The 24571-nt window shown below is 41.6% G+C and overlaps 1 protein-coding gene across 1 annotated transcript in view; it reads left to right on the forward strand.

Moving 5' to 3' along the window:
- Window positions 1–3217: 3217 nt before the first annotated feature.
- Window positions 3218–24571, forward strand: part of EED (embryonic ectoderm development) — a 967389-nt gene continuing 946035 nt past the window's right edge. Inside the window, exon 1 of the mRNA XM_044072008.1 lies at window positions 3218–3732. Within this exon, the coding sequence (XP_043927943.1) occupies window positions 3634–3732 (99 nt within the window). The 5' untranslated portion in view covers window positions 3218–3633. The remainder of the gene's footprint in view (window positions 3733–24571) is intronic.

The following is a 24571-nucleotide window of genomic DNA, read 5'->3' on the forward strand; positions in this document are numbered from 1 at the left end:
GGTTTCCGCCTATGTGGTAATTTGTGGGCACATTGTTTTTGCCAAAGGGTATGACTATACATTTTTTGGCATTTAGCTTTAAACCATGGCGCTGGCACCAGTTATCTGTCTCTGTGAGAGCTTTTTGAAGGATGTTTGTGTCAGCTGGAGAGTTGATTATGGCGCCCAGTTTGCAGTCGTCTGCGAACTTGGTGAGCCATAGTCCTCCCACGTTTGCCTGTACCTCGGAAAAGTATATACCGAACAAGAGTGGTCCCAAGACAGAACCTCACAAATGAAGACTTAAAGGGCTCCGCGAAGGAACACAAGAGCATCCAGGAATGTCTTTTTAGAGCAATTCCTGTACCCGCTGCCCTACTCATCCCATCAGCTGCATATGATATGAGATGCATGGACGAGTTCACAATGGAATTTAGGGTAGCAAGCTGGGCGGCAACTTTATCAGAAGCCCCTGCAGCTACATTATCCTGAAGAGCATCTCCCAACTCCTTAAGGAGATCTCTTTGCAGCCTGGTGAAATGGGTCAAATAGTTCAGGGATCGGAGTGTAAGAGTCGCTGAACTAAACATGCATTTCCCATATCTATCCATGATCCTGGACTCTCAGGAGGATGGATGGACAGATGAGGAAGTCGCAGACATTTCCTTTTTGGTGGCTGCCACCACCACCATGGCATCAACAGGAACTCCTTTGGACAAAAAGGATTTATCTACGGGGCAGAAATAAACTTATTAGGCCTCCGAGGGACAGGTTGCATGGACTCCGGTGACTCCCACGCCCTCCGAGAGATCAGCTGCATGAGCTTATCGAAAGGTGGAGGACACCCAAGAGGTGGAAGGCTGAGACCCGAAAGTCTTCAGGAGAACTGACTCGTCCTCAGTAGAGCTTTTGGACTGCCAGTCACCCCTCTGCCTAAGCATCTCAAGTATCTCCGCAAAGGAGATATCCTTAGAGGGGGATCGTGGGGACCCGTCTAACTCATCCAAGTCAGTATCAGATGTCAAAGATTCCTGTGGGGAGCCTCCTCTTGCACAATCTCTTCCTGGGGACCTCCTCAGTGGGAGCCTCTAAGGAAGTCTCGGAAGAGCACAAGGTGCCTTGTGGGGCTACCTGAGGCTCAGGGTCTCTACGCCTAGCCTGGACGATAGAGGCAGAAGTGGACACACGCACTTTGGGGGAAGAAGAGGCCAGACCTGGTGTCAAGGATGTCTTTGGGAACTGAAAGGCAAAATGGTACAGTGGTTAAGGTGTATGCCTTTCAACCACAAGGTGCATGGTTTGATTCTCACCACTGGAAAGAGTTTCACAGATATAAAGGTTTATATTTGGGTTGGGAGGGTGGCCTAATGGTTAAGGTGTTTGCCTTATAAACACAAGGTGCAGGGTTGTAGTCTCACAAGGGATAATTGGCTAAGCTTAAAATGGCTCACAAGGCCAGTTAGCCTAGTACTAATCTATGAATCTAACAAGACTCTCCTCATGGCTTCGAAGGCATCATGGCTCCGATGAGAATGAGTCCGAAGGTAGGAGCTGAGCTCAACCGAGCCAAGGCCCCGAGAGGAAGAGTCAGCACCAAAAAGTCAGTGCGACTATCCTCTCCAGACCCGACAGGAGATTATCGGCTCCCAGAGTCCCTGGTCGGCAACGAGGACATCAGAGTAGATGGAACCGAGGACACCGGAGCAGGTCTTGGCTCCAAAGGCTCCACAATCAGCAGGTCGGCTCCCTCCGGCTCCAAAGGTCCAGTACAGCTCGGAAGAGCAGCAGTCAAATCCGGGTTGGTGGTCCTTGGTTCCGAAGCTAGGGTTGGAGCTGACACCAATTTAGCAAGGCCTGGTGCCCGTAACAGCTTCTGCACCAATCGGTTCATATCCAAATCCAAGAGGCTGACAGAAGACCTAGAGGAGTGCACCGATGGTGACAACTGAAAGAGTGGAGATGCAGGTCTCTCAGATACCAGCTCCAGAACTGTTGGCCGGCTCCGAAACGAAAAGACACTCGGCTCCGAGGGCTGTGGAGCTGATGTCCTGGAATCTTCCACCTTTTTGACTCTTTAGACGCCTTGGAGTCTTCTGAAGATTTCGAAGACTTGGAGGACTTGCTGGCCCCATCCTGGTCACTCAAAGCTTCAGAAAAAGGATGCTTCAGCAAGCCTCTATCAACAAGCTTCCTTTTCCTCTCCAATAATATCCTCGAGGAAAAGGAGTGGCAAATATTGCAGGACAGCACCTAAGCAATATACACACTGAAAACACCCATCAGTCACAGACATCTTTTGCCCGCAGTCTGGAAATTTCTTGAATCCAGACTTTGGGTGTTTGTCCTTGTCCTCAGACATACCCAAAGAAAAATCCCTTTAGGCTTAACACTAAAAACAAAGCCACACAAGCCTAAATAAGTCACAGTTATTATCACAAAAACCACACCTAGGATCAAAGTTAACAAACCTACAAAACAGCTAATTAAACCAGAATAACTAAGAAAACACACTCTAAACAATGGCCCAAGGGAAGAAGGGCCAACACTAGCTAAATATGTGTATATATATATATATATATATATATATATATATATTAAAGAAAAACAACCGGGCCAAACACAAGGCCACTACAACTAATATTAAATAGCACACAAAGGGAAAGGGAGCTTATACAAAACTACAGAAACTACTCTATGACTAATCTATGGAATAATATAAAAAAATACAGAAATAACTTGCGAAAAACGTGTTTTTGATGACTATTGGCTCGAGCAAAACAGAAACCTGTGGGATCCCTGCCGGCGAACTAGATCTGAGGTAATTTCAGCAGTGCATCATGGGATAAGGGGCTCGCTTGGTCTTGAGCTACTGGTAAAACTTAAGCTTTGCAAATGGCCGTATCTTCCATCAGTAAAGAATGAACGGCTGGACTGAACAACTTCACATTGATAGCTGCTTTCAACTATATGTTAAGGATAAATCATAATGGGTGTTAATTATGGAACTACAAAACAATGGAACACAACCACCTTCATACAAATCAGGAAAGCGCTATAATATCACCCATGACCAATGCGGCTTTGTTTTACTGTATTAACCCCCCCCCCCTCCTCCTCATGCGCAGCAGCAAGGTCCGCCCACCCGTAACTGGTGACGTGTATGAACATCAATGAACAGTCATGTCTACGTCTTCATCGTCATGACTATTCAGCTGACATTCTTAGCATGTGTTACTGTCTCAATGACTACAGCGGATCTCTTTAAATAAGTATGGTGATACACATATTTTAATCGCAGTGTTACCGAAGCTGTCAGCTTTACTTCAGCCGTCTAGGAAATTCCTTGTAAAAGCTACCAAATAATAACTTAATAGATCATACTTTGGTCTGGGTTTTTAAACTACATAAATATTAAAGGAGAAATCTCAGTCAACATTTTCTAACCGAATACAGACCCAATTATGAACAGTACAATACATAATAGGATTAGTGTATCTTCAGCCATGTAAAGTAAAGACTGCTAACAGGATAATAGGCACCACTAACGCTACAAATAACATCAACAAATACACAAGAGTGAAGTTTAATTTACATTTGCGACCTTCTGTCCATTTTACGGTTGAATTTCCGTTTTGCGGCGCCGTATTGTGGCATATGGGTTATAGATGTACGGCGGGAAACAACATGCCGGCTAAGAAACAGAAAGTCAGTAGTGATGAAAACAGTAATCCTGATCTTTCTGGGGATGAAAATGTAAGTGGTATTTTGACATGTTTTAGTCCAAGGGAGTGAGAATGTTAGGTTTTAGTGGAATACGGTAATAAAATGTGCGTGTAATTAAAATATTAATGCAATGATGTTGATCGTTTTGGTCTTTGGTTTGAGATTAACATTTTTTTGGCAAAACATCCGTTACTTTTTTTGTGCTTTTGTACTGGTTATGTTAGAAAAAAAGTACGCATTACATTAACAAATGTTGCATATCTAGCAATCGTCAGGAATAAGGAAACACAAGTGCACCCCAGAGTACTTTTGTAGATATACGGTAACTCGCATAGGGTAAGACCAGGACAGGAAGACAATATTGCAGCTACAATTAAAGTATCAGCTGTACTTGACAATTGATTTCATAAAGCACTCGGTGATTTTATTAGTTGAAAATGTTCTTATTCAATATGTAGTTTATGAGCTATTGGCCTAATAAGCATAGTACTGGAATACTTCTGCTTTAAAGTCGGGTTGATCCAAATTCTAAACTGTTGCTGAAAAAATGAAATTCAGACTTGTAATATTCATTCCCAAGTCGTTTGCGTTTACTAGCGAGATGATACAGACATATCGTACAGAAACCCGTGTACTGCAATATAGTAAGAATGAATGCCCCGTAGCCTTTTTAAGGACACTCTCCCAAAAAATCCATTAGTTGGTTCTTTAAAGGAGGCAGAAGGTGGCGTTACTCGTCCCAAGCGTTTACTTGTTTTGTTTAGTTCCAGTAGTTTTGCATCGTGTGTTCTAAGGGTTATGGTAGCATTAGTTGTCAGCGCTTTAATTTTTTGCAGGTTTGTCTCCTCATGGCACTGAAATAAAACTGAAGATTTTATAGACTCTGGTGTGTATATCCCATTACTGCCAACCAATAAGTGATGTGGATGTCCCACCACTGCCAGCCAATATGTAACGACCTCCTCCTCTGGACCCATAATTGAGCAGCCTCAATCCTCAGCAGTGGCACCTGTGGGGGACGTTCACTGGGAAGCAAAACGGGTACACACAGTATTTCCAGAGGCAGTTGTCTGCATCAAGTGCAGTTTCCTCTAAGAGCGCACGGAGACCACCATCAGTCTGGGGCTGGCTTCTTCCTCTTTCTCCAGATTCCCAGCACGAATCTCAGCTGAGTGTCCAAGTAGAGACCTCCAGCACCCTCTCAGTCTAACCAGTCCTATGTGTCCCTGTCCAAGTAGCTGACACTCACTCTTTTCAGATTTGACCTTTACACACACACCTGGGAAAGGCTGCTACAGAATTACTTGCTATGCTTCCTTCTGCCCAGACTATAAGGTAGTTATGATTGCCACCAGACACTCCTGCCAACTACCTTTAAGGCTTTTCCAAGGGTACCCAATATACTGAGTGAAATTAGTGTTAATACAAATGGTAGTTAGAGCAAGGCTATTAGGAGTGGTCCACACAGTTTCGCTAAATAAATATGCAGGTACTCTCAAAACTTAAATATGTCTACAAAGATCAGCCGCAATGAAAGGTTTAAGTATATTAAATAATAAAAGAACAAGAAAATACTAAGTATATATTCTCTGACATCAAAGTTCAAATCGCAGAAATGTTTAACATCGGACAGGTTCAGATAAATTAAAGAAAAACAATATCTACACTAAGCTTCACTATATTCCTGACTGTATCTCAAAGAATTACTATACCCTAATAACTTAATGGCTGAAGGTAGATGATATGGTAAATAGTAGTTCTTGTTGTCAGGCCCAAGATAGAATACAGAATGCTCAGTCCCTTACTAAGAGACTTCTCAAAAATATCTAAAATATTTCTTCTGGCATGTCTTGCAGAATGACTGACTTAATTTGTGGTAATCTGACTTTTATTTCCCATGCAAAACCCCCATTGCTGGAAGCTGGCAGGACTTGGCTCCTATCTGTAAAAAAATGCCCACACAAGGGCTTTTACTGAGATCTTTGGCAGGTGCTGGAAGTGTTAAAACAATTGCATACCTCTATACTTCCAGAGTAGTAATTGAAAGATATTTTGTGTCAAGAACCCATGCATTCAGGCATTAAGAAGAAGGGAACTTGTCCATGTCTACATTGTAAAGCCTGTAAGCACATTTTACAAGGAAACTGTTTTATACACCCCAGGACCAACAAGAATTACTTTCTGAATGTATATGCTGACTGTAACACGCAAATGTTGTCTATACTGTGAACTGTCAACAGTGTACTGCATATTATGTAGGAAAAACAAATTGCAGACTTAAAGATAGAATTTTTAAGCATGTATCAGATATAAGGTTAAGAAAAGAACACAGTGCACTGTACAAGCATATAGAATTGCATAGTGATCATGTATTTGCCTTTATGGTTATATGTGTTGTAAACAGAAGTCAAAGAATTGATGACTTCTGTAATGAAACTGAAGACAGAGATGCAATGGATTCTTAGACTGGGAGCTGATAAAGCCCCAGGATTAAATGATATCAGTTTAAAACCATTTCTAGCAAAAAAAGGAGGGTAAACTATTGATTTTCATTGGTTGTGTTGTACTATGTTAGATACTATGTTTTTACTAGTGTTTTATCATCTGATGAAGGGATTTACCCGAAAGCACTTATGATATTGCTTTTATTGTTTTAATAAAGTGAAGTTGCCTCCTACACAGCATGGTAGTATTTGCCTTACTTTTGGATTAACTAAGGATAACCACAAGGTGTTCTTTACTTGCATCTGTCACCTCCAAGGCAAGTCTCACATTTGTACTGACCTCGTAGTTAATGGTACTACATATACAGAACCTATGGATATAGCAAACCTGCTGGCTGTCAGGTTCAGTGAAAACTTCACTCCCCTGTCCCCGCCACACATACCCCCAAGCATCCCTAACACCTGTCCCCCACCTACTATCTCTGAGGAACAGGTCTTAAACACCCTCCCCATTGCCAAAAATGCAGCCTCTGTGGAACCAGATGATATCCCGGGATGTGTTCTATATGGGTTAAAACAGAATTAATATCACCATTGGGCATGCTTTTCAGTCTGTGTAAGCACTGGCTTCATTCCAGCAGAATGGAAAACTGCTACAATCATCTCTTTGCACAAAGGGGGTACATCCTGGGAGCTATAGACTCATTATCCTGACCAGCCTTATCTGCAAGGCTATGGAATTGTCCTCATTCCCTTCGGCACAAACAATGTTCCTTCACACTATCAAATCAATAACTGTATACTAGGTACCCATGAACTGGTAAGGGACGTGGGATCACAGGTTGACACCGACCATAACTTTGACTGCCACTTGTTTACCGTTGTAAGGAAAGCTTTCCACATAGCTCACTTGATAAGTAAAGGCATTGCCTTGGGAGCAAAAGAAGTTATAACCTCCCTATGCTCAGCACTTATCCGGCCCATAATTGAGTGTAAATCCCCATTCGGTATGTACCGTACCAGGCATCTACAGCAATTGGAAAGACCTCTGAGGTTTCCAACAAAGAAGATCAAGGGCCCTCAGCATGTGCCTTACAGGGTCCAACTAAATCCCTGTCACTGTACTCCATATCATATAGACGTCTTAGGGGAGACTTGTGCCTGGCCTACAGAGCAACCCAAGACCCAAACTTAATAAACTTACTGCATATCTGTAACTCAAATGGGTCTGTGGCTACCCGTTCCAGGGACTTAAATATGGCCTGCGACTTAAATAAGACATGCTGGAGGGACAGATCTATTTCCCAATGACTGCCACGTCTTTGGAACAGACTACCTGCTCATGTGAAACAGAGCACCTCTATGACGCTGTTCAAGAGGAACCTGGATGAGTGGATGGGGCACTGTAAATTCTTACTGGGGACAGCTCCCACAGCCCTCTTGGACATGGGCAGTCATCACTAAATGTAATCTTTGGTATTGAGTAGTACCTCTACAGTATTACATTGGGTTGAAATGGCTAGGCTTAAAATGACTTCCGGGTCGATGGGTAGATAGTCTAGTAAGCTCCTGTGATCATGCACCTTATTGACAAAGATAGAGAAAATCTTCAACCATTCAACCCCCCCCCCCCCCCCCCCAGTTTGGCTTTATCAAGGGGAGCTCATGCCTGTTAAAACTTGGTGGACTTCTTTCAGAAAGTCGCCATAGCTCTAAATGAGGGCAGATGTGTGCATACAGCCTACCTAGACTTAGCCAAGGCCTTTGACACAATCCCCAACTCCGGCATCATTGATAAACTCACCTAGCTGGGTAACAACCCATATATTGTCAGGTGGGTTGCAAACTGGCTCACTGCTAGAAATCATACGGTCAAAATAGGGGACTCCTCCTGCAGACCCGTAACCATTGGTGTTCCACAGGGATCGGTTCTGGGTCTCCTATTATTTGGAACCTACTTCGCTGAAGTACAAGCTAAAACTAAAGGACTATGGCTGACAAAGTTGTGCTGATGACTGCAAACTGGGTGTGATAATTGAAACCCCTAGCAATGTCAACATCTTGCAAGATGGTTTTGCGCAGACTAATGACTGGTGCCAAAGCTTAATGCAAGGGTGATGTTCCTGCAGCCTAACACATTAATGGCAATACCCTAAGCACTCTGTCAGTGGTGAGAGATCTGGGCACACAGGTCGATAGCAACCTTAACTTTGATCTTGTATCCACAGTGTTAAGAAGGACATTTTTATATTTCTCATCTCATAAGTAAGGGCATTTCCCTCCAGAAAAAGTTTATAACCCCCCCCCCCCTGTACTCTTACCTCATCAGGCCAATAGAGTATAGTGCTCCCTTTGTTATGTTCCTTTCCGAACACCTGCAGCAATTGGAGAGACCACAAAGGTCCCTTACAAGGAAAATTTGGGGTCTTCAAGATCTGTCTTGTGTGGACAGACTGAAATCATTGTCACTTTATTCTGTGTCATACAGACTGCTCAGAGGTGACCTGTGCCTAGCATATAGAGCAATCTCTGACCCATCTTTAATGGAAATGCTGCACATTTGCAAGTCAAATGGCATACGGGTTACTCACTCAAAAGAACCTTACCTAGTATGTGACATCAACAGAACTTGCTGGAGGGACAGATTTGTCTCGGAGGTTGCCCCACCTTTGGAACAAACTTCCTGTTTGTGTTAAAGCCCCTATTTAAGCGATATTTGGACGATTGGATGAGTAGCTGGAAATTCACCTGGTGGTTCCATCTTGGACAGTGGTAGTAGGTGCTGATTTTAGTGTCTGCTTGAACCAGACGCCCTTAAGAACACTGGCTGAGCTTGACTAGGCTTGTAAGGGCCCTGGAGCTGCTAGCCCTGGTAACCTTCTGTGATCCTAAAAGTCTTTATTTGTATTACGGAAGGTCTTTTTATATATGTTTTTGTACTGTAGAATGTATAGAAAAAACTACTGAAAAAATGAATATGTAGAGTTGTGTCCATTTTCCTTAGTTCTGTGGCTGATTTGTGCAAAAAAGATGGTAACATTGGAATAGGACTTTTGCGTACTTTTCAACCACTCCTGTTTCTCTGTCTGGTTCTCCTAAAATATTTTATAGGAAAATAATTGAGAGTTGCATGATGTTTTAATTTTGAATGTTGTGGTTGGTTGTTTGCAAACAATGTACATAAAACATGGCAACATTGTTAAAATATATCAATGCAGCTCTTAAGTCTAGCCATGTTTTTAAATTGCTACAGGAACTGCATGGAGCACTCCTGAGTTTTATGCACCTTCAGAGTCACAGATTGCAGGCACTTTTTCGACAGATATCGGTAATGTTGCATTTTGTCACTGTGGATGCAGACCAGTCCACCATCACTTTTGTGTTGAACACTTAGCAAGTTTGTCAAATGCAAAAACAAACATAACATTGTTTGTAGATTTCAAGCACACTCCTTCACTTGTTAAACACCTTCACAATTATGAGTGTTGCAAAATCTATTTCTTTGTAGACCTAGTGTGTATGCTGTATTTATTGAGGGCCCTGTGCTTGCCTACATTTAAGCAAAATCAAATGAAGTATAGTGAGATATTAGTAGCCCAAGGTGTGGTGTAGTGGTTAGTGTTTTTGTTACCAATGCTGGATTCTCCAGTTCTTTAATGTCTTCTGTTTTTCTTCTACATCCCAAAGAAATGAGTGTAGGCAACTAGATAGTGTGCTAGTGTTTAAATTGCCTCTCGTGTGTGCTTGTTTCCTGTAATGGACTTGGTGCCCATCCAGGATTGTTTTAGACGTAGTAGTGTTGCTTGGGGGGGGGGGGCTACGGTGGTGCAGTGGTGAGCGTTGCCACCTCACAGCAAGAGGTTCTCCGGGTAGATTCTCAGCTGGGGTGCCTTCTGTGCAGAGTCTGCATGTCCTCCCTGTGGTCGTGTGGGTTTCCTCCGGGTGTTCAGGTTTCCTCCCACATCCCAAAGACATGCAGTAGGTGGATTGGACACACTCTAAATTGGCCCTAGGTGTGAGTGTGTGCCTTCTGTGGAAGGTTTGGCGCTGGGCTGGCAATGCCACACTGTAAAACTCCTCTGCCAATCATGAGTGGACAAATGATCCGCTGTGGCGACCCCTAACCAGGAAAAGCCGAAAGAAGAAGTGTTGCTTATTGGTCTAAGTTTAACTCCTAATGACCCTGAATTGTGGGTATTAAATATGACTGCTGAATTAATAGCATGAAACACTGCTTTAGAAAACCATCTTGAAGCACTTCCTGAAAAAAAGTTTTGAAGTTTTTTTATATAGGGTGGTATCTTGCTTAACTGAAATTTATAAATAGTGAACTCTGCACATTTGATGAGAATATGTTTTTATTAGTTATACTCCATTACTGTTTTATGTATGTACATATGTATTTTTGCAGTCAGCACCTTTCATGTGTTATCTTTTCAAGTCCTTGGCAGGATTATAGTTGGTCCTTATGCAGTCCTGTAAAACTTTTGGCAAAGTAAAATGATTATCAACTTTTTGTGACACTGTTTTGTCTCTATTGCCATGGGGCCATTGCATCATGTGAGCTGTCTGACAGCTCTGTAAGTGATTTAGTCCTTGAATCAGTATTGCCAAAAAAAACACTTTCATCAATCATATATATTGCCGTTTGCTACTGCTTTATGATCATGGAGTTACTGTATATGAGGGGGGAGTGAAAAAGTTTTGTTGCAAGCTTAAAGTCTAAATCACTGAATGCCGCCTTATGACTCTGCACTTGAAACAGGATTCCCACATCACTGTCCTTATTAGGGCAGCTTTTATATGTGTGTTGGGGGGAAACAAGTGTGCTTATTCATCTTAATTGATCCTTGTGTCGCAATAAAGATTCCAGTACAGATTTGAAGGATAAGGATCGGGGACTTTAATTTATTTGTTTGGCATTTGTTTACCGGGAAAGTCCGACTGGGTCATGAGGTACCCATTTTCAGTGGAGGTCCAGGCAGAAAAGCTTCAGATATGTATGGTTAACAGAATGAAAAGCTAGACAAAGTCATAACATTCAAGCCCAAAATTTGAAAAACTGTGCAATCAAAATTTGAAAAACTGCACACTAGTTTGTCAGAATAAAAACTCAACAGACGTAATTAAGTCTTTGTGTTCCAGGATAAATTATATGGAAAGCCTGATAATAGGAAGATGCAGCATTTTCCATAATGGATGATTATCATTAATCATTAATATTCTAGAGGTCATGAAATAAGGTAATGGATTGTATTGATGAAGGCGTAGGATAGTACGAGTAGAGAAGGGTAAGGTTATGATACAGCGGATAGTAAGAATATATGTGGAAAAGGTATGAGTGCAACCTCTGGGAAGTGTGTGTAAAGGAAGGGAGAGTAGGGTAAGTTAGTGTTGGGGATAGAGTAGAGGTAGAAAAAGCTATGAGTACCTTAGCCTGGGCAAATCCAGGCTTCAAAGTAGTCTGTTACAGAGATTTTGAAGGAGTGCAGGTTATAGCAAGTTTGGCAGTTTTTGTTATAGCAACTATCTAGCTTTTTTTTTTGTTTGTTTTTTTTTTTTTCTTCTTCTTCTTCTTATAGAGGTCTCTGTTAGTTAAAACTGGGGACCCATATAACAGTGAGGGCAAGGAGGTAGGTTTTGGCCAGGGTAATTTTTTTACAATAGAGTTGAGATACTATTTTGTACAAAATGCATCAAAGAACAGTAATGTATGGGCAGCCAGGGAAGGGACTGAAGAATCCATAACTGTCGCTTAAGAGATAAATGGATTATAAAGCATTGTAAGCAATGATGCACTCTTTGCAAACTACTCGAAAGTAATAGCCTGGAGTGAGTTTGCCAGTACGTAGCTGTGGGCAAGTACAGCAGTAGACATCTTTCAAAGTGTTAGTGCACCCTCTCCTGTTAACAACCACTTATCTGAAGAGCTCACACAGGCATACTGTATTCTTGTAGAGCGAGGAGTAAGTGAGTTGCCACTAAAAGTGGGGACACCCCATTGTTGCATGTAAGACTACAGTAGTCATTTCAAAGTTGAGAAAGAATAGTGTTTTTATAATATATATGCCAAACTGCTACAGGTGCTAATAAAGACTTTTTATGAAATGTAACTTTTCCCAGTAGTACAAAAATGAACCAAGTCAAAAACTGATTGTATACGGTTAAAAGAAAACTGCTTTATTGCAGTAGGTAAGCACTTTCATGGGAATACCTCCCACGTCATCAGACCATAAAAGACATAATGTTACTACTTCTTTTATATAAAACAATTACTTAATCACCAATTAAATAATAATCATTCACTTTTCTTAAAGGTACATTGTGCTATCCACCATTCTCTATATATTGCAAGTAACGTACACTAACTCACAACATTAAGACATTTTTCTATCAGAGTTCTTATCTATAATTATAAATTAATATCCGCTAAAAACATTTGTTAGACATATCAATAAATGAATTCATTTATACATACAAAATGAATTCATTTATTGAATTCATTTTGTATGTATAAATGAATTCATTTATTGATATGTCTAACAAATGAATTCATTTATACATACAAAATTTTATATATAAACAACTTTCATCTGTGTAATGATTGCAATTGATATTCTAATAATCACATGTAAGCTTATCAATGTGAGCTATTCAACTCTATTAGTTCTACATACTCTTTAAACCTAAAATTATTAACTTATGCTCTAAAATTTATGTGCATATCCAAAGAACAACTTTATAACAGCTGGTACATTTGTTTACAAGGACATAATTTCCTATATAATAATATGGTCTACTTCATCTTTAACGTAAAGACCTATTCTTTAATATAGGCTTTAATGGAATTCTATCATCGAGTCCCTTGCCTCTGTTACCCTTTAACCTAACTATCCACCTCGCTTCTGACATCTCCGTTTTATTGATTATATCACCTCCTCTCTCACTTTCTGTAACCACTTCAATAACCATAAAGTGGAAAGTATGTGGAACCCTCAATTAAGACGTTTAGCCAAGGCATTAGTTTTTTTTAAGATTTCTTATACTTAACAAATATTCCCTTATTCTCAGTTTGAACTCCCTATTAGTTTTTCCTATATAGTAACTTGAGCATATATTGCATATTGCCAAGTATACTATATGTTGGGTGATGCAACTTGCTGAGACTTATTCCAGTGTCAGGGTGTCTAAATCTGTTACTATGATCTATTTACACTGATTACAGTTGCTGCATGGCACTGTTCCTACATAATCATCTATGCCATTTTTCACATTACTACCATAACAACGGTGTCTTTTCAGTGATTTCTTATTCCTATAGCAAAATTCAGGTTCTTCCACTAGCTCTCATTTGTGGGTCACTTATGAGTATAGGCCAATGTTTCTTCACAGTATCTTTCATTATGTTAACATCACTTGTATAGTCCGTGGATATCTTTAATATTATTGGTATAGTGTGTTTTCATGGCCTCCATCATTTGACCCCCTTCCTGTGAAAAATAGGGTTTACCTTTAGTATCTCTTAACATCAGTCATTACTTTCCTTATTTCACTCTCTTTATACCCCCGTTGTATAAACTTGTTACTCAAGTCTACCACTTCTTGTTCAGATGTTGCGTCATCAGCTGTTAATCTAGATATCCTTAGTGCTTGTCCTTTTATTACAGTTTTAAAGATGCGTTGGGGGTGAATACTCCTCTATGTACATGTGTGTTCTTATGACATTCTTTCCTATGTACTTTAGTCAAGAATCTCCCTCCTGAATCTCTTACTATTGCATCAAGAAAACTAACAGTGTTACTTGAGTACTTTATCTCAAATTTTAAGAAAGTTGTACTTTCATTTAAACTCCTGTAAAAAATTAACTCAAACTCTGCCACAACAGGAAGAGGTAATCTATAAAGCGTTCATAGAATCTGATTTGTTGCCATTTTCCATTTACCACATTTTTCTTTTCCCAATTGGCCATTACTATATTTGCGTAACTATTTACGCTAGATGTACCCATAGCTACACCTTCTCTTTGACTATAGATTTCATGATCAAGTATTATATTATTAACCAGTACCTGTTCCATTAGTAAGTATACAAGTTCTACCTTACTAGCTGTATGTTCCTTCTTGTGTTAAGTATTCACGTAACATTTCTATACCTAAATCATTCGGAATAGAGGTGAATAAAGAGTTAACATCCAATGTGACCATCAGTGTTGTTTTACTTGGATCAGACATTGCCTCTGTGCATTTAAACAATTCAGTTAAAAATGGTTTAGTATCTGTCAAAAATTTCCTCATTCTTATAGACTATAGGCCTCAACATTTTTTCTATATATATTGATATGGGTTCGGTTATCCATCCCCTCCCTGAGACTGTAAGTCTCAGGGGGGGTGTATAGGGTCTTATGAATTCTGGGGTTACCTTGTATCAAGGGGATTAATGGGTTTAGTACCAAAAAAGTCATATTGCTCTTTAGTAATCCATTGTTCAAGTAAGCTGTCATATAAAAGTGCATTAAACCTTTGTTTTATAATTTCAACACCAGTAGTACTAATGAGCTTGTATACGTCATCATTTGCGAGTCATAAAATGATTTATCCATTATAACTGTAGGGCCTCCCTTATCAGCTGCTTTTATCACTATAGACTCATTATTTTTCAATGCTTGCATAGCTATACATTAATTTTTAGATAAATTATTACTTGTAATCCTCCTTTTATTTGTATGTAATCTGTCATACAAATCTTTCTCTCTCAAACTATTAACTAATACTACTGGATTATTTGTGGGGAATGAATGTGCTTGGTTTCTTTAGCACAGACTTGTCATGCTCACATTCATTACCAAAAAAATAACTAACTCAACATTTCTCGCAAACTTCTTAATGCCCAAAATGTTATTGGATACCTCAGTCCTCTGAGTAGGGATAAATGACAGGCCTTTCCCTAATAATTCCATTTCATAGTCCGTTAGTACTCTAGAGGAAATGTTCCATACCAGTGTATCCCCATTCACTGGTGATACCACTGGCGTTTCATATTCCGGGTCTCAGATCGATCTTGCACTCCTTTCTTTTTCACTCGCCCTCTGCTCTGTGATCTCCCTCGTTCCTTGCCATGTTGCCCCGATGTTAACTTGATGGGTAATATGGGGAGCGCTGGTGGAGCCATTAAAAAATGTTTGCTAGGTGTCCCCGTTGCTTTCTGTGTACTTGAAGCAGTTTCAGACTTGTCTGAAACTTTTTCATTATCATTGTCTTTTTGTTTAGGACACACATTACTTCCATTCAGCGTGTGATGGGAGTTATATACTGTTCAATTTCAGCTTGTATTTTGGTCGCCCCTACAGCTTCGCTGTACTTTTTTTTTTTTTTTTTTTTTTTTTTAATTCCTCTCTCAGCTGCTCTCCGTTTTAAGGTTGTATCATAGGTTCGCTGCTCTCCGTTTTAAGGTTGTATCATAGGTTCATACTAGGCTATCTGCCCTAGGGCATTTATAAGCCTAGCCAGAATGTGTTTGGCTTTCGCCACCCATTTTAAATTTATTTTGCTATGCCCTTTTTCGAGGCTAGTATACTGTGCCTCTGTCTAACAGTGACACAGAAGTGATACCCGGGGTAAACCTACGATCTCCCATCCACTCATCAAGATTCCTCTTGAAGAGAGTCAATGAGGGACTCTGCCTAACCTGGACTGGGATTTTATTCCAGAGTGAAGGGAGCCTCTGGGTTATGAATCTGTCCCTCCAGCATGTCCTATTTATTTCAGTGCTGGGGTTCAAGTCTCTCGAGCGCGTAGCTCGATGGGATTTGGATTTTCTGAGGTGCAGCATGTCCATTAATTCCGGGTTGGACATGACTTTATACATCAGGCACAGATCGCCTCTGAACAGGCGGTATGCCACTGAGTAGAGCTGGAGTTTCTTTAACCGGGCAGTATATGGCATCTGCTTGAGCCCTTTGATCCTCTTGGTGAGGTACTTTTGGGGTCTTTCCAGTTGCTGCAGGTGTCTGGTAAGGTACATCCCAAAAGGGGCATTGTACTCAATTATGGGCCTGATGAGGGATGAGTAAAGAGGCACGATGACCTCCCCTGATCTAGATGTGAATCCCTTCATGATTAGGTGGGCTATATAAAATGTTTTTCTAACCACTTTGGCCACGTGGTTGTCAAATGAGAGATTGCTATCAACTTGGGTCCCCAGGTCCCTAATTACTTCTTCTGTACTTAATGGATTACCACCTATGTGGTAATTTGTGGGCACTTTGGTTTTGCCAAAGGGGATGACTATACACTTTTTGGCATTTAGCTTGAGGCCATGGCTCTGGCACCAGTTGTCTGTTTCTATGAGGCCCTTTTGGAGGATGCTTGTGTCGGCTGGAGAGTCGATTATGGCGCCCAGTTTGCAGTCCTCTGCGAACTTGGTCCGCCACAGTCCTTCCGTGTTGGCCTGTACCTCCGAGAAATATATACCGAACAAGAGAGGTCCCAGGACTGAGCCTTGTGGGACACCACTTGTAACTGGTTTGGAGTCTGACATGGCTCCAGCAATTCTAACCATGTGGGTTCTGTCCTTGAGCCAGTTTGCAATCCATCTAGTGACATAGGGGTTTATATTTAAGCTGGTGAGCTTATCTATAATGCCCGAGTGGGATATTGTATCGAATGCTTTTGCGAGGTCCAGGTAGGCTGTGTGGACCACCTTCCCCTCGTCAATGGCCTTGGTGACTGTTTCAAAGAAATCAACCAGGTTTAAGAGGCAGGATCTGCCCTTAACAAAGCCGAACTGGGTAGGATCCAGTGTTTGTAGGTCCCCAATGTCTTTATTTATAAGGTCCATGATCCTTTCCATAGCTTTGCAGACCAAGCTAGTCAGGCTTATGGGGCGATAGTTTCCAGGATCCGTTGAGGCACCACCTTTATGGAGAGGGACCACTGTTGCTGTACGCCACTCTGGGCACATATCCTGTAGTAAGGCTGAGATTGAACAGTAGTTTTATGTTTGGGTTTAGCTCTTCTTGGAGTTCATGTAGGACGCAGCCCGGGACACCATCCGGTCCCATTGATGCTGTGTGTTTTGCTTTGGAGAGGGCGGCTCTTAACTGAGCATCTGAGATGTCAGGGGGGCAGCACTCTGCTGGGATAGATATTTGCCCTTTTGGTGGGAGGGGAGAAGTTTGCGCTGAACCTGTCAGCTAGGATGTTGGCAATGTCTGTGGGTTCGGTGTATTTTATGTCATTTTGGACTAATTCTGAGCATATCTGGGAATTACCACCCAGGTTCATAACATAACTAAAGAAAGCCTTGTGATTATCCTTAGTGTCCTGTGCAATTTTTCTCTCGAAGCTGGCCTTGGACAATTTTATGTGTGCCCGTAGTTTTTTGCTAATACTGATCAGTGATGCCTTCCCTTTTTGGGATTTTGCTCTATCATTTAGTAGCTTCCTCCTTCTGTTGTATAGTTTGTTTATGGCTGGGGTCCACCAGACAGGACGTCTGCCTTTGGAGGATTGGGTCTTGGTTTTATTTGGGATCGCATGATCCATGCTTTCCTGAAGGTGTTCATAGAATGCGTTTATAAAGGATTCTGCGTTCTGGGCTGTATTTTCCACAGGCCCGGGGGCTTTGAAGGATTCCACCTCAGTTTTGAGGAGTGTGAAATTTGCTTTAGAGAAGTTTTTCACTGGTTTTCTGGGCAGGGGGTGGGGTCGGGATGTGAATATCCAGTGAGATTAGTTTATGGTCTGATCTTACCAGTGAGGGATACACTTCTGGTCTGGAGCATTGAGTCCCCATGTTGGTGATGATTAGGTCCAGTGTGTTTTTTTCACCTCTTGTGGGAGTGGTAACAAGTTGTTCCATAGCATTTGAGTTTATAAATTCTAGGAACCTTTGGGCTAGGGTATTGGAGCTAGAGTAATGCTCCCAGTCTGTTTGGGTAGTTGAAGTCGCCCAATATAATGGTGTTTGGAGAGACCTTCATTTTTTCCAGTGTTCTCAGGAAGGCCGAGTGGGGTTCCTGGGTTTGGGAGGGTGGTCTGTAGCGGGCTGTAAACTGGAAGGCAGTTTTACCCACTGTTAGTTGCACATGGATAGTCTCTGATGCTTCGTGCTTTGCCACCAACCTGGAGGTGTGGGTATCTTTGAATATCAATACTCCCCCTCCTTTTGTGGTTCGGTCCAAGTTTTGGGGCCGAAAAGCATGGTATGAAGTATAACCTGGTAGTGCTGGGGTGCTCTCGGGAGCCCTGAACCAGGTTTCTGTTACTGCACAGATATCTATGTTCTCCATGCTAAGGAGAGTTTTGAGTGCGTGCATCTTGAGGTTTAGACTTCTGGCATTGAGTAGCATTACTCTTAGTTTCTTATCCCTTGTGATACCTATGGAGGTGGGTTTGTCTTTTGAGCCTTGCCTAAAAAAGGCACTATGGGGGTAGCAAGATCCTTTGCCAATATCCGAAAGCCCAGGGGTGACAAGTGCAAGCCGTCCCTAGCGAAGCATCGTGGTTTGTCGAGCATATCATCCCAAGCTGACAGGCATTGGATCCCCTTTGAATGACACCAGTACTTAAGCCAATTGTTGAAATTGATCATCTTGTCTTCATATTGTGGCATGATTCTTGGTGAGGGTAAGATGCTACTCAAGGTCAGGGTCATACCGGCCTGGGCTACATGCTCAGAGAGCTCCTATATGTCTCTTCATGTAGTCCAGGGAGGTACGTCTCAGGTCATTCACACCAGCATGGACAATGACTGAGTCATATTTGTACTTGCCTTGGAGTGACCTGAGTGCTTGTGTTATGTGGCGGATCCTAGCACCCGACAGGCTGCTCACCGTGACCCCCTCCTTGTTCAGCCTGGTGAGCGGGACGTCAGTGTGCCTGACTATAGTCACCTATTACAAGTGTATCAGGTATGTTGTTTAGTCTTAGGGGCTGTGACTGTTTGGCACACTGGCTTTGTGAGATATGTGTTGCACGTGTTTTGTTTTGGGTTTGCGGCTGCTTGGGTGTCTGCTTTAGAGGTCTCTGCTGCTTCGGCAGATCTTTATTTAGAGCTTCTGAGTATGTTTTTGTGTGATTATGTGTTTGGTTTGCTGTCGTGGTAGGTCTATGTGAGACTGGAATTGTAATGAGTGTGGTTTCCTTCTCCTCCTGACTGGTTATGCCAGTACTGAGTTGAGAGAGCTTAGCCTCCAGTTTGGCTATATGGTTGCATCTCTCACATTTGTTGGAATTTGTATCATTCTGTTCATGCTTGTCCTCAGTCGTTCTCGGCCATACGAACACATGGCCCGCTTTAAAATCATTTCTGTCATGTTCGAACTTATTCAATTTCTGTCTCACCAGTCGTTTCTCAAATAGTGAGACAGAATCTATGACAGTTCTGAGTTTATCATGCACTAGATCTTTGGGATAGTTTTTATACAAATTTTGTTGTTGTTCATTAATTTTATCCATAACCAGACCTCCTTCGGTGTCTGCATTGTCAAGGAGAAGGCGGATATAATTAAAACTCTCTGCTCTAAATTCAGCTGTTGCCACTTGAGCAACAGTTCTGGTTGCCGTTCCCCCTGGTTCGGCATTTTCAGTATTCTTGACCCTCGTGGCACCACTTTGTATTTAAGGCATGCATCTAGATGGTATTGCTCCGCTTGCACACTCTTGATTTTGTATAAATTATCCTCTACCTTATGTATTTCCCTGATAAATGCCGGGAAATCATTCATTAATGAACTACTGCTGTTAATGTTGACTCTGTTTGTTTAACAAAGGATTGCCTTCCTTTTGGCAAGAAGAACTTGAATTTTGCTATAGGAATAAGAAATCACTGAAAAGACACCTTTGTTATGGTAGTAATGTGAATAATGGCGTAGATGATTATGTAGGAACAGTGCCATGCGGCAACTGTAAACACAAACTTTATTCCAGTAAGTTGCATCACCCAACATATAGTATACTTGGCAATATACCGTCCCATCAGTCTTGACAAGCCTGATCTGCAAGAGCATGGAACACATTATCATGGTACTTATAAACAAAGACATTGGCAACCTTCAAACACTAGACCCCACCCAGTTTGGGTTTGTGAAGGGCCTATCTTGTCTCCTGAATCTGACTTCTTCAAATCAGTCTCCAGAGCTGTGGATGAGGGTAAAGTGGTCCACACAGCCTATCTGGACCTCGCCAAGGCCTTCGACACCATCCCCCACTCAGGAATCATAGATAAACTTACTAAGCTGGGCATAAATCCCTACGTCACTTGATGGGTTGCCAACTGGCTTACTGACAGAACCCAGGCTGTAAAAGTAGCCGACTCCAAATCCAGCTCCAGACAAGTGGAGTACCTCAGGGTTCAGTCCTGGGATCACTCTTGTTTGGCATCTACTTCTCTGAAGTACAGGCCAACACTAAGGGACTCTGGCTAACAAAGTTTGCAGATGACTGGGAGCCATTATTGAATCCCCGAATGATGTGGATATTCTACAAAAGGGCCTTAAAGAAACGGATGCCTGTTGCCAGATCCATGGGTTCAAGCATAATGCCAAGAAATGTATAGTTATCCCCTTTGGGAAAAAAACATGTACCCATGAATTATCACACAGGTGGCAGTGCACTAAACATCGAAAGTGTGATGAGAGACTTAGGGACGCAGGTGGACAGTGGTCTCACTTTTGATAACCACATCGCCACAACAGTCAGGAAACTATGTGGCACCCCTCATCACAAAGGGCTTTTCATCCAGAAAAAAAGTCATTGTCCCACTGTACTCCTCCCTCATTAGACCCATTATAGAGTACAATGCCCCTTTGGTATGTACTTCACAAGACATCTGCAACAGCTGGAAAGGCCACAGAAATACCTCCCTAAAAGAATCACAGGCCTAAAGCAGATGCCATATGCTGATAGTCTAAAAACTCCAGCTATGCTCTGTGGCATATCGTCTACTCTGAGGTGCTCTCTGCTTAACATACAAGGCCATGTCAAACCCTGAGCTGTTGGGACATGCTCCACTTAAACAAATCCCAATCCCTCAGAGCCACACGTTCCAGGGATCTAAACCTTGTCATCACAATGAACAAAACATGCTGGAGGGATAGGTTCCTGACCCAGAGACTCCCCATACTCTGGAATAGACTGCCCATACATGTCAAGCAGAGCGCCTCCTTGGCCCTCTTCAAGAGGAACCTTGATGATTGGAAGGGAGATAGGAAATTCACCCCGGGGATCTTGTCAGTCGCCCTGCTGGACAGGGGTCCAGAAAAGTAAATATCGTGGGAAGAAATATCCAGGGAATTGTTATGGCTAGGCTTGTATAGGCCCTAGGGCCAATAGCCTAGTAACAACCTATGTAATGTATGCTCAAGTTACTATATAGGAAAAAACTAATAGGGAGTTCAAATTGAGAATAAGGGAACATTTAAGTATAAGAAATGTTGAAAAAAAACTAATGCCTTGACTAAACCATGTTTTTAATTGAGGCTTCCACACATACTTTCCACTTTATGGTTATTGAAGTGGTTAGAGAAAGTGAGAGCGGAGGTGAAATAATCAATAAAATGGAGATGTCAGAAGTGAGGTGGATAGTTAAGTTAAGGGGTAACAGAGGCAAGGGACTCTATGATAGATAAAGAACAGGTCTTTACATTAAAGATGAAGTAGACCATATTATATAGGAAATGATGTCCTTGTAAACAAATGTACTAGCGGTTATAAAGTTGTTCATTGGATATGCACACAAATTTTAGAGCATAAGTTAATAATTTTAGGTTTAAGAGTATGTAGAACTAAGAGTTGAATAGCTCACATTGATAAGCTTACATGTGCTTATTGAAATATTAATTGCAAGCATTACACAGATTAGTTTTTTTATATATAACATTTTGCATGTATAAATTTATTTATTGATGTCTAATGGTTTTAGTTAATATTAGTGGTGGTGCTGCGGTAGCGTTGTCGCCTCACAGTAAGAATTTGTCCTGTTCGATTCTCAGCTAAAGCGTCTTCTGTGTGGAGACGTGCAAGAATGGGCGTATCTTCGTTGAAGGTTGTGCGTTAGGGCTGGCAACTCTGTACTTAAAAATGTACTGCCAATCATTAGCAGACCGGAGTTCCGCTGTGGTGACCCCTAACCGGGAAAAGCCGAAAGATACAACAATTTATAATTGTATATTAAAACTCTTGATAGAAGAATGTCTTAATGATGTGAGTTAGTATATGTTACTTGCAATATATAGTGAATGGTGGATGGCACAATGTACCTTTAAGAAAAGTGAGTGATTATTATTTAATTGGTGATTTTTAAGTAATTGTTTTATATAAAAGGAAGTAGTAACATTGTCTTTTATGGTCTGATGAAGTGGGAGGTATTCCCATGAAAGCGCTTACACTGCAATAAAGCCGTTTTCTTTTGACTGTATACAATCAGTTTTTGACTTAGTTCGTTTGTGTACTACTGGGAAAAGTTCAAATTGTTCATTTTGCCTGGTATATGATCCCTGGACTTTTGTGTGTGCTACTTTTTGTGGACTACTACCTGGGGATACATTCTTCCAGTTTGTCTATTGATATTTGTGTGTGGATTTGACTTTTTATGAAATGATTATCAATGCCCATGGGATTGAGTTGCAGTGAGGAGGTCAGAAATGTCCAATAAGCTGCTTTCTTAATTTACTCTTGGTAGGTGCTTGAACTCTTATTCGGTCTCCCAGTTTGACCGCCATTAATGTCAGTAGTAAATGGAGAGATGTGATCTTAAATGGAACATTCTGATCTAGGATGTGAGACAGTTTCTGTAACCAGTAGTTGTAAATTTGGGTGTAAGAAATATATTGCCAGTAGGGGGTGCCACTGTATAGGTGCAAAATTTGACATTAACTAGATGACCGTCATGGAGAGTACCTGAGTTTGCTTTATAAGCTGGCTGGGTATTGGATACTATTAGCTTTAATGTGCAAAAATACTTGTCTTTATTTTATTCGAGACTTGATTACTGAAAGAAGCAAGGGGGTAGATTGCAGGTGGTTAAGTATCCGTTTTCTGTACTTACTTGCTGTACGTAACTGTTTTCCGCCTAAACGCAGATTTTCCAGCGTTTGTGATTTAAAAGCTTGTTTTTTCACATTGTACTTATTTGACTGCCTGCACTTTTAAAAAGTTTTTTGTTTAACTGTTGTAGGCTATACACTAAAGTGCGATGGCCTTTTCTGATCGTTTGTAGTAGTTTAAAGCTCTCAAGTATTTTTTTTACTGTTTTTGCCTCATCTTTAAAAAAAAAAAAAAAACAAAAACAAAAAACAAAACAGAATTCCTTGTTTCCTGCCTTTCTAAGCTAGTATAGTCCAGTTTTCAGGCTAGTGCTGAATTCAGGGCTGTGATACTAGTTTCTGAGTTGCCCATACCTTACTTGGATAGAAGGAAGTTTCTCTGCTCACTTTGTCCCTGCAGGAGGGTTTCCAGCCCATAAGTTAGTAGTTTATTGGCCATTTTAGGCTAATTTCTATCTCTCTCATTTCCCTACTATAAAAACCGTGTTTGCATGGTTTTGCGCACCGGGCAGTGTCGGTTAGCTATGGTTAAATTACTCCCGGCTCCACTAAATCTCCTCTTCAGTTTTTCCCTTTAAGTCTAACACTCAACCTAAGCACTCAGAAAGCATCTTGTAGCCCAGCACTTGCTCAGACCGAATAGCAAACAGTAATATACCCTGACACTGATTGCCCAGCAGGGCAAGTCTCTCTTTCACCACTCTGATTGCCCAGCAGGGCAAGTCTCTTTCACCACTCGCCAACTAAGCAGCTCACCCTACTAGTCAGGCATGACCAAAGGGCAACTTCAGGTGCACTCTCCAGTCCAGCTGGTGAATCTGGGTATCCTGAGGCAATGTTACAACTGCCTCATGTACACGGACAACCCTCTCCTACAACAAAACACTAACCTATGCAAGAGATGCAGTTATACAGTCAAACTGAAAGTTACGCTGTCTCCACCCAAGACTGAAACAGACAGTCAAGAGGAGGAGGTTAACACTTGCACCACAACTCCAGCCGCACACAGACCTACTAAAACAGCACTGGCAAAAAATACACATAAATACACAAAATCATACTTAGAGGCTCTAAATAACCTGAAAAAGCATCAGAGACCTCCAAAGCAGACACCCAAACAGCCTGCACTTCCCGTCACAAACCAGACAACACCTAAAACACCATCAGTGTGCCGCACAATCACAGCCCTTAAGGCGAAATAACATCCCTAACACACTATTACTAGGTGACTCTATAGTCAGGCACACTGACGTCCCACTCACTAGGCTGGGCAAGCAGAAGGTTACTGTTAGCTGCCTGTCGGGAGCCAGAATCTGCCACATAACGCAGGCACTCGGGTCACTCCAGAACAAGTACAAATATGACTCTGTCATTGTTCATG

Source organism: Protopterus annectens, chromosome 5.part0, assembly GCF_019279795.1.
Source record: "Protopterus annectens isolate FY-2018-M chromosome 5.part0, PAN1.0, whole genome shotgun sequence".
Classification (NCBI taxonomy): domain Eukaryota; kingdom Metazoa; phylum Chordata; order Ceratodontiformes; family Protopteridae; genus Protopterus; species Protopterus annectens.